This window comes from Macaca fascicularis, chromosome 7, assembly GCF_037993035.2.
Source record: "Macaca fascicularis isolate 582-1 chromosome 7, T2T-MFA8v1.1".
NCBI lineage: Eukaryota > Metazoa > Chordata > Mammalia > Primates > Cercopithecidae > Macaca > Macaca fascicularis.
The window spans coordinates 67,510,965-67,526,288 of record NC_088381.1 but is presented as its reverse complement, the minus strand read 5'-3'; the positions used below and the strand labels follow the sequence as shown (position 1 = coordinate 67,526,288).

Genomic DNA, 15,324 nt, shown 5'->3' with positions numbered 1-15,324 from the left:
AAAAAAAGCAGCAGCAGCAGCTAGGTATAAGCAAATTAACTAAAACTTTTCACAGTGAGTTCAACCTCAGCTTCCCTCCTTCAATGCCGGTAGGAAAGGAGAACCCAGAACCCCAGGGCTCAGTCCTTGCCCCATTGTCTCTACCTTTCCAGCTTGCAACCGAGTAGTTCTTAGAGATAGGACCTCAGGTCAAGCTCCCAAGACACCATTCTCTCATTTGCCACCAAAGAGAGAGCTCAACTTTCCTTTGATTGAGCTCACAGACTGGCAGTGTAGAGTGTGTTAAGCCTTATAAAAATGAAAAGGTATTTGAATTAAAGTATCCCTTAAGGTCATAGGGACCTAGCATTTGAGTGCCAACAGTATGCCAGGAGTTAGTATTTGGTGCTGTGTAGACATAGACATAACTCATTTCATCCTCATAACAGTACTCCAAGGAAGTGAAAATTAAAAAAAGTAATAAATAATAAGATAGTGATAATAGCAACTACACTTATTGACTACTTACTATGGGTTAGATATTGTATAAATACTTTGTATACATCTCTAGTACTATTTTTAGTCCCCATTTTACAGATGAGTAAGTAGAGGCTCTGAGAGGTTAAGTGAGATCTTCTCAAGATCAGAGAGCCAGGAAGTAGCAGAGCTGGGCATTTTACCTTATAGATATTTCATGTTATGTCATTAAGAAAGAATACTAGGGAATGTTATGAAACGGCCAGGAGCATTGGGAATGATTTATTTCCAAGATTCATGATTATGGGGAATCTGTGGTCAGCAAGTGGTTGCAAAGGGAGCCCGCTGAATGCATCTGACTTGGAAGGGAAAAACAGAAGACAGTGAGGTCTTTGGCTTCCTCACTGAGGTCGCGCATGTCAGTACTTTGTCCCCTCTTTCTTGGCCAGTAGCTGGGTCCCTAGACTGATTAAGTTCCTAGAAGGGCGATGTTCAGACAGAGATCACAGATGTGCAGAAGCTGGCTTTTAAGAAGGCTCAGTGTCCCATATGCTCCACTGCAGCAAACTACTGTGTGCCACTGTGTGTCTTTTGCCTGTGCCTGTCCCAGGCTGCCTCTTCTAAGTTTCCCTCGGTGGTAGCTTCAAGTCCCCATCTCACACACCTAGCACTGGGCTTCCTTGATTTGTGGGTGGAATTTGTGAGTGTAAAGGGGGTCCTGTACTGTTTGTTTTTGAGGCACAGTTTCAAAAGAAAATGACATTTATAGCCTGCATTAATGGGAAATTACTTTCCATTAGGATTCTGAATGATTTGCACATAGTGTTTATAAAGTAAAGGAAAAATGTCAAGCATTTCTCTAACAAATGAAAGCAAAGCTCATGAGACTGCCAGAAATGAATTCCAAGAACATTTTCTTCATCATTTCTTCTTTCTAAAGAAAAAAAGAGAGAGATGAGAGAACATAAGTCAATTAAGCAGAATGCATCGTGGGACTGAGATGGAATCTTTGATAATATCATTGCTAGGTAGTTAAGAGAATGAGTAAAGTGAGCCAAAATGGAGAAGGAGGAGAATCACATCTTGAAATGACAGATTGCAGACAAAATCCAACTCTAGGTTCTGGCTGGGAGAAACGACTGCCTGTTCAAGCCCACGAGTGTAGGGTCATGCTGTTTCATCAGTGTAAGCTGCCCCTCTGTCCCCAAAGAGAAAAGGAGGCCAAGAAACATCCTTGAGCTGAAACGTGTGCCTGTGTAGCTCCCAGAAAACCACTGATTTTGAAGAAAATAGTGTAGGAACTTGTGACCCAGGCTCAAGTATCTTCCCCGCCCGTGAGGAATTTTTATTGGGTCCCAGGTTGTCACCTCCTGAATTATATATTTAAAGACTAAGGACAAAGTGTATTTTATCAACTCATTTTTTATGAAGTTTTTTTTTTTCTTCTTGCCGAAACTCTTAAAAGGGGTACCACTTTGTGTAATCACAACTAAGGGTTAATATGCCCCAAACTGGGACCTGCTTTAAACATATAGGAGACTGAAATTAGTTAACAAATATGCATTCCAAATGTGTGCTACAGGCACATCAGAGTGAGGTGAAATAAATTTCCCAAATGGCTTGTATTAAGACATTCTAACTCTCTTTAGGTATAAAAGAGACTTTTATAAATTTCTTGACACTTCTAAGGCAGCTTGGAAGTAATTTCTAGAGCCTAAGTCATTCCCCTCATTGGCACAAAATGTCTAGGATTACATTAGAAAATAAATATTTATTCAAAAGTGAAATATGAAGTTTGAAAATTAAAGAAGATGAACACTTTACAAATAGAAATATATGCAATTTTTTTAACCTACATTTCCATAGAGGAAATTAAAATTTCACAGAGCAGTGACAATGGTGATTGTTCGGTCAGCAGGTTGTTTCTTACATTTCTTTCCTTCCACCTCTTTTCTTCTATTCCCCTTCCCCACTAACAGCCTTCCCCCCAGATCCATTTCTAGGTATTATCAGTAGTGCTTCAGAGTCAGAGTTATTGGCAAGAGAGAAAAAAATAAGGAAACAGGAGTCCCATGTTGTAGTTCAGATTCTGGAACTTCTTAGTTGTATCAGTTGGGGTGAGTTTCTTAGCACCTCTAGACCGATTTGAACTTGTTCCTAGAGGAAGTGATTGGACTTAATACATTCCAAGGTACTTTCTAGCTCTAAATTCTGTGGCTGCAGTAGTTATCTTTTGTGAGTACTTAGCATTCTTAATAATTTGAAACGTGGATAGGTTGAACATTTAATATTTTCTATATTTTAAAAAATATTTTAAAAATTAAAGTTGAAATATGATTATTATTGCTGATCAGTAGCCATTGGTGAGGTGAACCGGAAGAGTCTCTCTGTTATTTTCCAGTCTGAAGGGAGATTTAGAGAGGGAAGTTTTCCTCACTGCAGGGAATGATTTTCTGCAATTATTCTAAATAGCCTGTAAAAAGAGTTTTGAAAAGCCATAAGACATAAATTCCGACTTAGTTGTGGGAATTTTGACTTTGCTGAAATGATCTCCGATGCTGCATATTTTAAAATCTTAACATATACTTTATAATGATACATTTGATCTGTAAGCTAAAATGTAAAATACCATCATCTAAATATTAATTTATGTACTTGTTTTAAAAAATACAGTAGAAGTCAGTTGTTTCCTGGGATTACAAACCAGGCAACAATGGTGTTGCACCATCCAGGGGACTCTGAACCCATATGAATGACACCCCTTAGAGTTGTCCAGTGGATGTGGCTGCAAGTGCAAACTTGAATGCCAGATTATAGGAATGAGAGACATAGGAAAAGTGTAAGAAGGTAGTGCAAGGCTGGTGATAAATGGCTGACTCTAAGCTTCCAAGTCAGGATCATGACAGAGAGAGGTGTGTCCTTCAACAACTAGAAAACACTTGTTCTTTCTGAAGGGGATGGCCAATAGTCTACGACAAGTGCCCCTTGCCTGAGAATGTGGGCCCATCATAGCTAGCCTTTCTGATTTTTCAAGATTAACCAGAAACCCTATGTTTATGTGACATCTCCTGACTTTTAGATGTTGGCAACTAATCCACATTGTGAAAAAGCAAGGAGCAGGCCAGACAAGGTATCATCTGCAAGCTGATCACTATGCCAGTGGCCAGAAAGCCAACTCTAATGAAGGCTGCTGTTTGCATTTTCGTTTTCCAGAACTCAGAGTGGCAAAATAATAATAATAATAATACAAACAACAACAACAGCAACAAAAACAAACCACACACATTGGATCTGGTTGCAATAGAGGGGTCACCTGCCAGAAAGTTTATTTTGATAAATAAATGGGCCGCAGGTTTTGATATTTATCTGCAAACGTCATCTCAGTAGACAAGTCATGGTTTTGTAAGGTGGAGGAGGGCACAACTTTATTAATTAAACCCATCTAATATAACTCGAGTAAATTGAGGAAGATTGGCATTAAGCTTAACATAAAGCACACATGCTTATTTTTACAGATTTTAATGGTTAAGCTTGAGTTCCATTGACAAGTAATTTCAATAAATCACATCTCCTGTGGATAAATACAGGGCTGTTATTTCTAGAAAGACAGTTCATAGACTTTTACTAGATTTTACTTGGTAATGTACAACTTAACCATCATAGACCAACACTTAAAATTTCCAGATAAGGAAATCAGGACCCAAAGATGACCTAATCCACAGCAAAGATGCAGAGATCTGAAGCTTCTGTCCAGTGCGCTCTTACCCATGGAGAAAAACAATATGTTAGAGATGTTGAATTAGATAGTGTCGGTGGTATCTATCAGCATTGGACACCAGTGTTGTGTCTGGGTTAGATAGCGAGAAAGTATGTGCTTCAAACGAATTCTGCCATAACAATTTGAGATTATAAATGGGAAAAAAGAAACTTTTTGAAGGGAGTTTGAATCAGATATGCTTGTTTGAACTCAGAGGAGATGGTATCTCACAGATTGAGCATGGTGCCTGGCTCCATGCTCCTGGCTCCATGCTTTCAAACACTCGGTGAGAGTTTGAAAATGAATTGGAACCAGAAATAAACCTGAAAGTTCCAAATCAGGTTTCTACCCCACCATGGTAGGAGATGAACTCTCTAGTCGGATGGCGCAGGTACAGTCAAACCTCAAGGTCACCTGGGTTCTGGAACCGAAGCTTCCAGGATCCTTGGGGTCCCATTCCTGACTGGGGTGTGGACTCCCCCCACCTTCCTGTCTGTTCCTCAGCTGCTCTACAACTGGTGTAAGTAATAAGGGAACACGTTTGGATTTCCTGACTTCAGGCCAGAAAGTGAGCAGAATATGAGCCCACCCAGCCCAAAGGGGTGTTACCTGCCTTACTGCAAAGTGGGCTTTGGAGTCAGAGGGAAGCCCGAATCCTGTCTCAGTTCATACCTTTGGGTCTCAATTTCGTCATCTAACGAATGCGGATTCTCATTAGTACCTCACAGGATTATTCTAAGGATTAAATTGGATCTTGTGAATTAGGGGTACTGGGCAAGGGACTCGGTACAGAGTAAGAGCCCACAATGCAGCACTGTTAATGTTATATAATCGGTTATCTGATTTCCCAGCCTACAGCAGACTGGAACCAGCAGATTAGGAAGGCCCAAGGGACTGCTTCGGGAAGGCCATTGACGGCAGGAAAAAGTGACAGGTCGCAGCCAGACTACAAGGGAGGCAAGAGAAAAACTATAAAAAGCAGGAACAAAAACACTCAAAAGACACAACAGTCTGGGGGATTTACTAAAAGACAAAGAGCCCTTCTCAGGTCAGTAGCTTCTGGGAGACTCCATACCTTGTACCCCAACAGCGACTTATGTTGACAACATTGTGTGAATTACTTCTCTCTCCATCCCCTTTGCCCCTCAAAATAGCTGTAGGGGTGGGTCATAGTTTGCCTTTCAGTGGGGATGCTCTGACTGAATGCTTCCAGATCACGAAGTCCCCACAGTCAAGGCCAGCAAAGGAGTGAGCACAGTGGGCTCCTTCGGTGGTCTGAAAAGAACCCAAGTTCCACAAAAGAAATGTGATTTTTAGTGCAACAGAGAAAAGGACGCCCCTTTCACCACTGACCAGTCCTTCCACCTTCACCTCCCTTAAAGTCAGGGTTAGAGATGGAGCCCTGGAGAACAGGCTTCCAGATCCTGGCATATGGGAGAGAGAGAGAAGATGAGAAGGCCAGGCTGCAGACATGCCAGTCCCTTCTGATGCCATCTCTACTCTGGTGTCTAATTCACCACCTGGAGTGGGCACTATTTTTAACTGAAGCCTGAGCTGCTCACTTTGAAGCTGGAACTCAGGCTGAAGAAGACAGGATAGAGACTAAGTGCCCGGAAGTTATCTTTCAGGTGTGCCAGGCAAGGCTAGGTGGGACATGGACAGACCTTCCTGGGGATCTGGGTAGGATTTAGGTAGATAATGCTCTTAGAGATCCTTCTAAGGCCTGGGAGCATCCTGAGGTATGCCAAACTGAGGACCCAAAGGCTCATTCCAAGCCCAGCTGATGGGCCACCCCATTGTCTGGAGTTGGCTCAGAAATGGTGTGGGAGAAGGCCGGGCATGGTAGCTCATGCCTGTAATTCCAGGCCAAAGCAGGAGGCCAAAGCAGGAGGATCACTTAAGCCCTGGAGTTTGAGACCAGCCTGGGCAACATAGTGAGACCCCACCTCTATAGAAAATACCAAAATTATCCGGGCATGATGGTGCCTGTAGTCCCAGGTACTTAGGAGGCTAAGGCGGAAGGATTGCTTGAGCCCAGGAGGTCAAGGCTGCAGGCCGATAGCAGGGCACTGTACTGCAGCTTGAGGGACAGAGCAAGACAGTCTCAAAAAAAAAAGGAAAACAGGAAGAAAAGGAGTAGGGATAAAACCACAAACTAACCATTTTCAGAGCGGTATATGGCATAGCGATCAAGAACACGGACTCTCGACCTGGCCTGCGGTCAAGTCTCAGTGCTGTGGCTTAATTGTGTTAAATTTGTATGCCTCAATTTCTCCATCCCTCATATTGGGGGAAATAGTGGTACCTACTCATAGAATTTCTCTGGGAATTAAATCCATAAATCCACTAATATCTCTGAGGCACTTAGAATATTGTCCTGGCACATGGTAAACACTAACACCTGGGAGTTATTATTTCATCCCTGTAGCTGAGTGGGGCTGAGGAATTGTAGACTGGACTGCCTCTACCTTAATAAAATGTGCTCAGCATTTCTGCATATGCAAGTAACCCTTTGCAGCAGCAGAGACTTTAGCCAAAATATATATATGTGTGTATATATATATATGTGTGTGTGTATATGTGTGTGTGTGTATACATATATATATATATATATATATATATATATATAAAAATAAAATTAGTGGAGTTGGGAGAGGGGAACTGCAAATAATTTTCCTGCTGTTAAAATAAGAGGGACTGAACCATATTAATGCCAAGAGGGAAGTTCAGTTTATTTCAGGGGGAACGTGGTTTTCCTACCTCCTACTGTGTTACTGATACAGTACTTACTGACCAGCCATCTTAAACTCTTGGGGTAGGGTCTCTCTCTCTCTCTCTCTTTCCTAATGGTGTGGAACAGAGCTTGAATAATAAATATTTAACAGGGACACTCCCTTTTCTCTGTTAAAATAATCTTTGTTTCAATACTTTAACAAGGAAGACTGTGTTTTCCCACCTTGGCTGTCACGTTTGGTTGAAGTCAGGTCTCAGGAGTAAGAGAAAATAAACACAGGGCCACTTGGGGAGGGCAACCCTGGCTGAAGCCGTCTCACTGGACGGCCCAGAGTCAGGAGTTTCAGCCGCCTGTTCAAGGGCACCCAGATCCACAGCAGCCAGCTGGGAGCTCCTGTGCAACTATGCCCAGTGATTCCAGGTGCCAGCTACTGAATGCGAGAGAGCAAGGAGGTGGAGGTAGATGAGGAACTGCCAGTTGCAGGACCACAGGGGAAACGGGAGGGGGTTGTCAACAAAGATGGGACACTGGTTAGGACCAGTCTTTTCTTACGAGATGTTTTCAGCTGAGGTGCTGGCTTCTGATGGTGGGAAACCAGGCATTCAGCTCTCTTGGAGAGGCTCATATCTAACAGAGTTGGAAAGCCTCCATTGAGGAAATCCAGCCCATTCTGCCTGGACTCTGGGGCTCCATCCGTGGTGACTTTTGTGTCAAGGGAAAATTCACACATTGTCACTCAGGCGGGCAGCAACTTAATTTCTCTTTAGCTGAACTGAACTTGCTTGCAAGCCTCTATGTAGACCAATGGCGGAAACAACTTAATCTTTTTTCCATTTCTGCTGTTGACCAAAAAAAAAAAAAGTTTTAAAATCTTTTTTCCATTTCTTCTAATGGTGGAAAAAAGCACAACCTTGCCATTTCAAGGTAGCTCAGTCTCTTCCAATAGAAAGCATAGACTATCCATTTATGACTTAGGCGATTCCGGATTTAAACAGTCAATTCAGAGTAGAAATTCCCTACCAGGGCTGTTGGTTTTTCTTGAAGGTTCTCTCCTCCCACTGATCCAGTCCTAAGATGTTGCCTGGATGTGTGGGGAGTTTACAGAACGTCATGGTGTCAGGTAGGGAAGCTCGCTTCCACAGCTGAGGTGACTCGTCACAGGAGGCCTTGGGCCTGGGTCAGGACCTGCTGACATCTGTGGCCCAGGCCTTCTTCTCTGGGTTGCTGAATCTCTGCATTTGGAACCCTGTGTCACTGCCCCCAGGCTGTCTCTGGCCTCAGTGACCCCTCAGCATTCCTGCTGGGAACTTGAGGGAATTTGTTCACAGTTCACAGGGAGCCACCAGCCTTCAGGCCCCATCTCTACTTAGTGACACCACTTAGTTTCCACTGGGCTGCAGCCCCCGTGTTAGTCCAGAGAACTTTGATAGCTGCCTTCTCCCAGAATTTCTGTGGAAAGTGGAGTCTAAGACCCCCTTCCCCAGGGTGGCATCCAAGGAGCATTTCAATTTTCTTGCTCATCCTCTTCTTACTCCAGGCCCCTTCCCTACTTCCTTGCCTCCAGGAAGAGCTTGTATCTCTTCTCTGGATGGCAGGAAACAGCTCCTCCTTCTCCATGGCTTGTAATCAAAATGCTAGGCTCTGAGTTCTTCAAACTCTAGTTCCTTGGAACCCAGGAGTTTCTCTCTCTCTCTCCCTCTCTCTCTCTATCGCTCTCGCTCTTAAATCTTATAAAAGCCTACCTGGCTCTAGCATGAAAGCCTAAAAGCCTTGGCTTTCACAATGTGTCACAACTGAAATGGTTTTATTTGGGAACTTAAAAGCTAAACATTGACTGCTTTGTTCATGTCTGGGTTCTACCCTCCTCCTCAAGTAAAAGAGGCAAGCCCCAGCTCCTTGGGTTGAGGGCCCCAAGCAACAGAAATGACCCAGAATGAAAAAGGCATTGATACTTCAGAATATCATCTGGCTGCATTGTGTAATTCAGGGCAGCCAGTCTGAGCTCTGGTTGGGGTGGATTTACCAAGTGCCTACTTAGCAAGTGCCAATTGCTCTTAGTGTTTTAGGCAGCCCAGTGGTGGCTGGTGGGCCAGGTGCACTTGCACTGCGTGAGTCAGGGGGCTCTCGAACAGGGTCTTTCTACTCAGTGGTCTCTGGAGAGATGCCCTGTTTTGGGTTTAGGTGCTGATGGAGTGTGATAGGAGTGCTGGTCTCTTTCCAGCTCTCAGAATATCAAAGTGGGCAATGTGGCAGTGGTTCCTTGCCAAGAATGAATGACATGAGAAGTGAGTAATGCAGCTTTTCCATGATTTGTTCTGTGTGTGTGTGCAGCAAGAACAGGTTTACACATGGAGGTGGTGGCCTGGTTTACACATGGAGGTGGTACATACACTTGGACAAGTGTATGCCTGCCATTAAGCATTTTGGTCATTACAGGTGGCTTATAGAGTAAATAGGAGGGAAATATATAAATGTATCTATCTATCAATCAATCAATCAATCATTAGCCCTGTAGTCAGTGTATCAGCCTATGAAATGTCTTGGCAACCCTTAGTAGTATCATGTAGGAGGTGACATGGAGCAAGGTAGGTGATGGCCTGGGGTCTGGAGCCCTCCTGTTTCTGGCTCAGCCAGTAGCCCTGGGGCCAGGCCATTGTGACTTCTCAGAGGCATTGATGGCTTCTATTTGAAAAGGGGAGGACTCATGGAGGACTGCCAGATTCCATTCTAGCATTAACATTCTGTGTTCAAGGAAATGTTTCCCAAGACTACCATGTGGTTTGGCACCTGACTGGTAAAAGCTAGTACCTGACTCTGTTAAAAACTAGTACCTGACTCTGTTAAAAACTAGTACCTGACTGTTAAAAACTAGTAGTGGGAGAAATGCTAAAAGAATAAGAATTATTTTTATAATCCACATTAAAACAGTATACATTAATAAAGTAGACTTTGACTCATGGCTCAGGTTGCCCTTTTCAGTGCTCAGCCCCCGCCTATCCACCCATATATGTACTCCATGACCCAAGGAAAATGAAAAGTTCTGTATTGTAAGCCCTCTATTCCCCTATGCTTTGTTTGAAATCGTTGAATGTTGTTCTGTTCAAATTAAAAATAGTGAACTAAACCCTGATATTTACAGCCTTCTACCCCCTAGCTTTCATCATTATGACAAGAGGAATACACAGACTTAGGGAGGGGTGGGGTCTGTCATGGAAGGAGCCATCCAGAGGCGAGAAACATCATGTAGATCGTAGAGGTTATATTGCAGGTGGGTCCAGAGTTTCAAAGTCATCACCCGGGACAGGAGCTGCCTCCCCGAAGAGGAAGAAGAGCTCCCCTACCATTACCCGCTTCCCTTTCCTCGCCAGCTGAGTCTCTTTAACCTTTAACGCTTCCCTGGGGGAAGGAGGGGGGAGGATCATTTCACTGGTAGTTGTCAACCTCCCCTGGACATTGGAAGGACCTGAGAAACAAACAATACTGATGCCGGAGCTTCTGATTTCATTGGTTTGGGGTTCAACCTGGGCAGTGGGCTGTTTAGTGTGCCACCAAGTTGAGAACCACTGCCACAGGAAGGCAACAGGAAGCCACCTTGGTACAACCTGTGGAACTTCGCTGATGAAGGCTCCTTAGAGTGCCCTGTTCCTTAGAGAAACAGGCGCTACTCTGTGAATTTCAAGCTGTCTAAACAAACATATTATAATCCTTCTCACACCAGGAATCTCCACTGCCCCAATCCTTCTCTTCCTCCTCCCACAATGCTGTCACCTCTCTACCTCTCCCCAGGACAAAGGGGCATCTCATTTGGACAGCCATAGAAATACCCCATACCTTCGGTGGGGAAAGAACATAATTTCTGGCAGAACTTGCTTCAATTCTCACTTGAAGTCTAGAGGGAGGAAAATGTCTTATAACAGAAAAAGGAAATAAAAATGGAAATCATCAAATAGGATGGCAAAAGTCATTTATTAAGAAAAAAAACTCCTAAGATTAATCTTATTAATACTCAAAGAAAAAAAATATGAACCAGTCAAAACTGAAGTGAGATTTTTGTGAGAGAAACGTGTCACATTAATACTAAAATATACCTAATTAAATGAATTCATGAGAATAGCAAGGAAATATTGAAATAGAAGAGTAATGACTATGAACTAGTTTTACTAGTTATTAACATTTTATTTATTTATTTATTTTTATTTTTGAAATGGAGTCTCACTCTGTCACCCAGGCTGGAGTGTAGTGGTGTGATCTTGGCTCACTGCAACCTCCACCTCCCAGGTTCAAGCGATCCTCCCGCCTCAGCCTCCTGAGTAGCTGGGATTACAGACATGTGCGACCACACCTGACTAACTTTTGTATTTTTAGAGATGGGGTTTCACCATGTTGGCCAGGCTGTCTCAAACTCCTGGCCTCAAGTGAACTGCCCACCTTGGCCTCCCAAAGTGCTGGGATTACAGGTGTTGAGCTACCACACCTGGCCTATTAACATTTATTATAAAGCTACAGTATTTAAAACGATATGGTACTGTTACCAAAATGAGTCAGTGGGACAAAATAGAAAATCCAAAAATAGATCTAAGTCCCATGATAATTAAATATGTGATAAAGATAAAGGCAATACTTGAAATCACTGGAGAAAATATGGATTATTTAATTATGTTGGTATAACTGCATAAGCATTATTAAATATAATAGATATTTACCTCTTTTTGCCAAAATCCAAACGGATTATAAAAGTTCTGACATGAAAAATAAATAAATAAAAATACTAGAATAAAATTTAGTTGAGTATTTATATAGAACTGTGGAGAATAAACCATGAATGGAAAGTGTGATCAGTTTGACTGTTTATACTCTTAAATTTGTGCATTCATGCCACAACAAAACAGAAACCCTTCTCTGCCCTACCGCCAGCAAAAACTTCAAAAACAAAATGAGAAAAAAAAAAAAAAAAGAAGAGATGATAAGTTGGGAATAATGTTTGTACCAGAAATGACAGATAAAGGGTAAATATGTGTAGTATAAAGGGACTTCTAAACATTTTAAGAAAAATAGTGATATCAGGTCGGTGCAAAAGTAATTATGGGTTTTGCCATGGAAAGTAATGGCAAAAACTGTGATTGCTTTTGCACCAACCCTAATAGAAAAATAAATTGACACTAAATGTCAGATATTTTAGAACAAATTCATGTTCTATGACCATGAAATTCTTTTCTTGGAATTTATCCTCAGGAACTAGTTGTGCACATTTGTGGATATTTATGTGTAAGCTTTTTTTTTTTTTTCCCCCAAAGAATTGTCTATAAAAGCCAAGGGGGAATAAAAGAGACAACAGAAAGAAATGAAGCAAAAGGAAGAGAAGTCGAGAAAAACAGGGAGGGAGAAGGAAGGAAAGAAGGAAGGAAGGAAGGAAGGAAGGAAGGAAGGAAGGAAGGAAAAGAAGAGATGAAAAGAAGAGAAGGAAGGAAAAGAAGGAAGAACCATAAATGTCCAACAGGAGACCAGTTGAAGAAATGTTACATTGTTAGAGTTGACAGCTAAAAGTAACTAAAAGTAAAATTGGAATATATTCACTCTAGTGGGTACAAGAAGAATCTTTTATGAAAACAACTATATGTAAATATATGCACAAATGTAATCATGAAGACATCTGGAATCTGAAAGCTAGCCCAGTTATCTCTGGGGTAATGGGTTACAGCTTTGATTTTTCTTTCTCCATTTTGCATACATGTATTTTTTCTTTACAATTAGCATGCTTTTGTTTTGAAAAAAATTGTTTTTGATGTTATTCTGGGAATAGACGTCAGTAAATATTCTTGTCTGTAAATATTCTTGCCTTTCTTGTCCTGGTTTCTCTCCTCCCAGCCCTCATCCTGCCCATGCACTAGGAAGATCTTGCTGACCACCAAGGTCTTCCCTGCTACCCTCTCCCCAGAGCTCCTGAACCATGAGTGATATACACTTCATATTTGTTCTCTAAAAGTATTTTGGCCATGCACAGTGGATCACGCCTGTAATCCCAATACTTTGGGAGGTCGAGGTGAGCAGATCACTTAAGGCCAGGAGTTCGAGACCAGCCTGTCCAATATGGTGAAACCCCACCTGTACTAAAAATATAAAAATTAGCCAGGCGTGGTGGAGCACACCTGTAGTCTCAGCTGCTTGGGAGGCTAAGGCACAAGAATTGCTTGAACCTGGGAGCCAGAGGTTACAGTAAGCCAGGATCACACCATTGCACTCCAACCTGGGCGACAGAGCAACACTCTGTCTCAAAAACAGATTAATGAAAGTTTCTCATGTATTTTCCAATCCCCACAAAGAAACTGTAAGCTCCCAGAGAGAAGGAGGTGGGCCTTGTGATTCCTCTGTCCCTCCCTTAGGACTTCAGTTGGAGCTGAGTGACTGCTTTTGGGAGATGGGCTGGGCATGACTTCTCTGCCTGGGAGTATTGAAAAGACAGACACTGGGCTTATGGGGTCAGCGCAGGCAACTGGGAGAGCTGAGGCAGCCAGAGACCACAAACAGCACCCGTGAGCTGGGTGGAGCTGGCCTTGTTGTGGGAAGGAAGCAGGACCTGCTGTTAAGGGTCTAAGTTTTTCCACATTTCCAATTTCCCATGGATAATCTATCATGTTAACTTGTACTTTTTGTCTCCATATCATGCGGACAGGTTCTAACATTCCCATGGACCAGCCCTGCTGTCGTGGTCTCTATGACTTTGAGCCAGAAAACCAAGGAGAATTAGGATTTAAAGAAGGGGACATCATTACATTAACCAATCAAATAGATGAAAACTGGTATGAAGGAATGATACACGGGGAATCCGGATTCTTCCCCATTAATTATGTTGAAGTGATCGTGCCTTTACCTCAGTAAATGTGTAACACACTCTGGACATACTTTCATAACTGAAATGAATTCACACCAATGTGCTCTCAGTGTGGTGTTCTGTGACATCCTTTGCTATTTGACCAACTTAATGACTTTTGTATGTGTGTTCTCTTTATAATGTATTTTGTATCACTTTAGTTTGTATAAATGATTTTCTTGTCTTTGCTACATGAAAATATTGTTTTCTTTTTTGCTTCTTGTGCTAAAAGTCATTGGTTAAACGTATATGCTTCCTGTTACTAAAAATAAGTCTCACCCATTGCAGTTATGTCAGTGAATGGCCTGTATTCCTCAGCTGCAATGAAATGGTAACATTTGAAACTAAGAAATGCTAAATATTTTGTTTCTCGACATTCCTGATGACATCTGGTCTTTTTTCTTCATTGTATTTTAAGCTTACCTGTGAATAGCCCAATAAACATGACACACTGTGTTGGCAAAAGGCCTTGGTTATTTTTAAGTTGAATTGTTGATTTTTAAGTCTTCCAGCTGCAAACTGACACCCCATGGCCAACCAAAGTGTCACAGCGCGGATGCTTAGATGATGCCTCCTGATGGGAGCCTTCACTTTCCACCTGATTCAAACATGACACTCATCCTCCTTCCAGTTGGGGGATGGAAAGCCCTTCTGCCTACCTTCAAGTTTATTTATGGAAGACCCCAAATCAAGCTTCTGCTGCTGCCACATTTTGGATAGGTTTTTTGAGCAAGTTGTGTTATGGATGCTCAGGAAGTAGTATGGTCAAGAGTTGGTTGAGTCCCCAATAACATCCTCTTAGGCTCAGTGAACCAGTGCCTGGCCTTGCCTACAGTACCCACTTGTCACATGCTTTGGCCCACTGGAGTCTACAATCCTATTATGGGAAGGGGCAGGTATTATTTCCCATTTGAAAAGAAGGAGGCTCATTGACTGACTTACCTAGGATCAAACGACCACATACAGGCACACCTCAGAGATATTGCAGGTTCTGTTCCAGGCTACTTACTGCAATAAAGCAAATATTGCAGTAAAACAAGTCACACAAATTTTTGGAGTTTCCCAGTGTATAGAAAAGTTGTGTTTACACATAGACACAAGGAGGCGAACAACACATACTGGGGCCTGTTGCTGGGGGAGGGGAGGAGGGAGAGCATCAGGAAAAATAGCTAATGTGTGTCGTGCTTAATACCTAGGTGATGGGTTGATAGGTGCAGCAAATCATAGTGGCACACATTACCTATGTAACAAACTTGCACATCCTGCACATGTACCCTGGAACTTAAAAAGAAGAAGAGTTGTGTTTACACTATGCTGTAGTCTATTAAATGTGTAGAAGCATATGTCTTAAAAAACCAAAATACACACCTTAATTTAAAAATACTTTACTACTAAAAAATGCTAATGATTATCTGACCCCTCAGCAAGTGGTAATATTTGTGCTGCTGGAAGGTCTTGATATTGATGGCCACTGACTGATCAGGGTGGGGTTGCTGAAGGTTGGAGTGT

The 15,324-nt window shown here is 42.3% G+C and overlaps 1 protein-coding gene across 14 annotated transcripts in view; it reads left to right on the top strand.

Moving 5' to 3' along the window:
* The window catches only part of SH3GL3 (SH3 domain containing GRB2 like 3, endophilin A3), a 166,865-nt gene extending 152,585 nt beyond the window's left edge, over positions 1-14,280 (top strand). For 8 of the 14 annotated variants that reach the window (XM_073996537.1, XM_065548301.1, XM_065548303.1 and 5 more), the window contains one exon: positions 13,618-14,280. Coding sequence is in view for 8 of the 14 variants with exons in the window: in XM_065548301.1 (XP_065404373.1) it covers positions 13,618-13,823 (206 nt within the window). In the remaining 6 variants the exon portion in view is untranslated. Of the gene's footprint in view, positions 1-5,064; positions 5,262-12,241 lie in introns of all 14 variants that reach the window. The other 6 variants (XR_012415264.1, XR_012415263.1, XR_010588216.1 and 3 more) reach the window with 2 other exon arrangements.
* Positions 14,281-15,324: the final 1,044 nt, after the last annotated feature.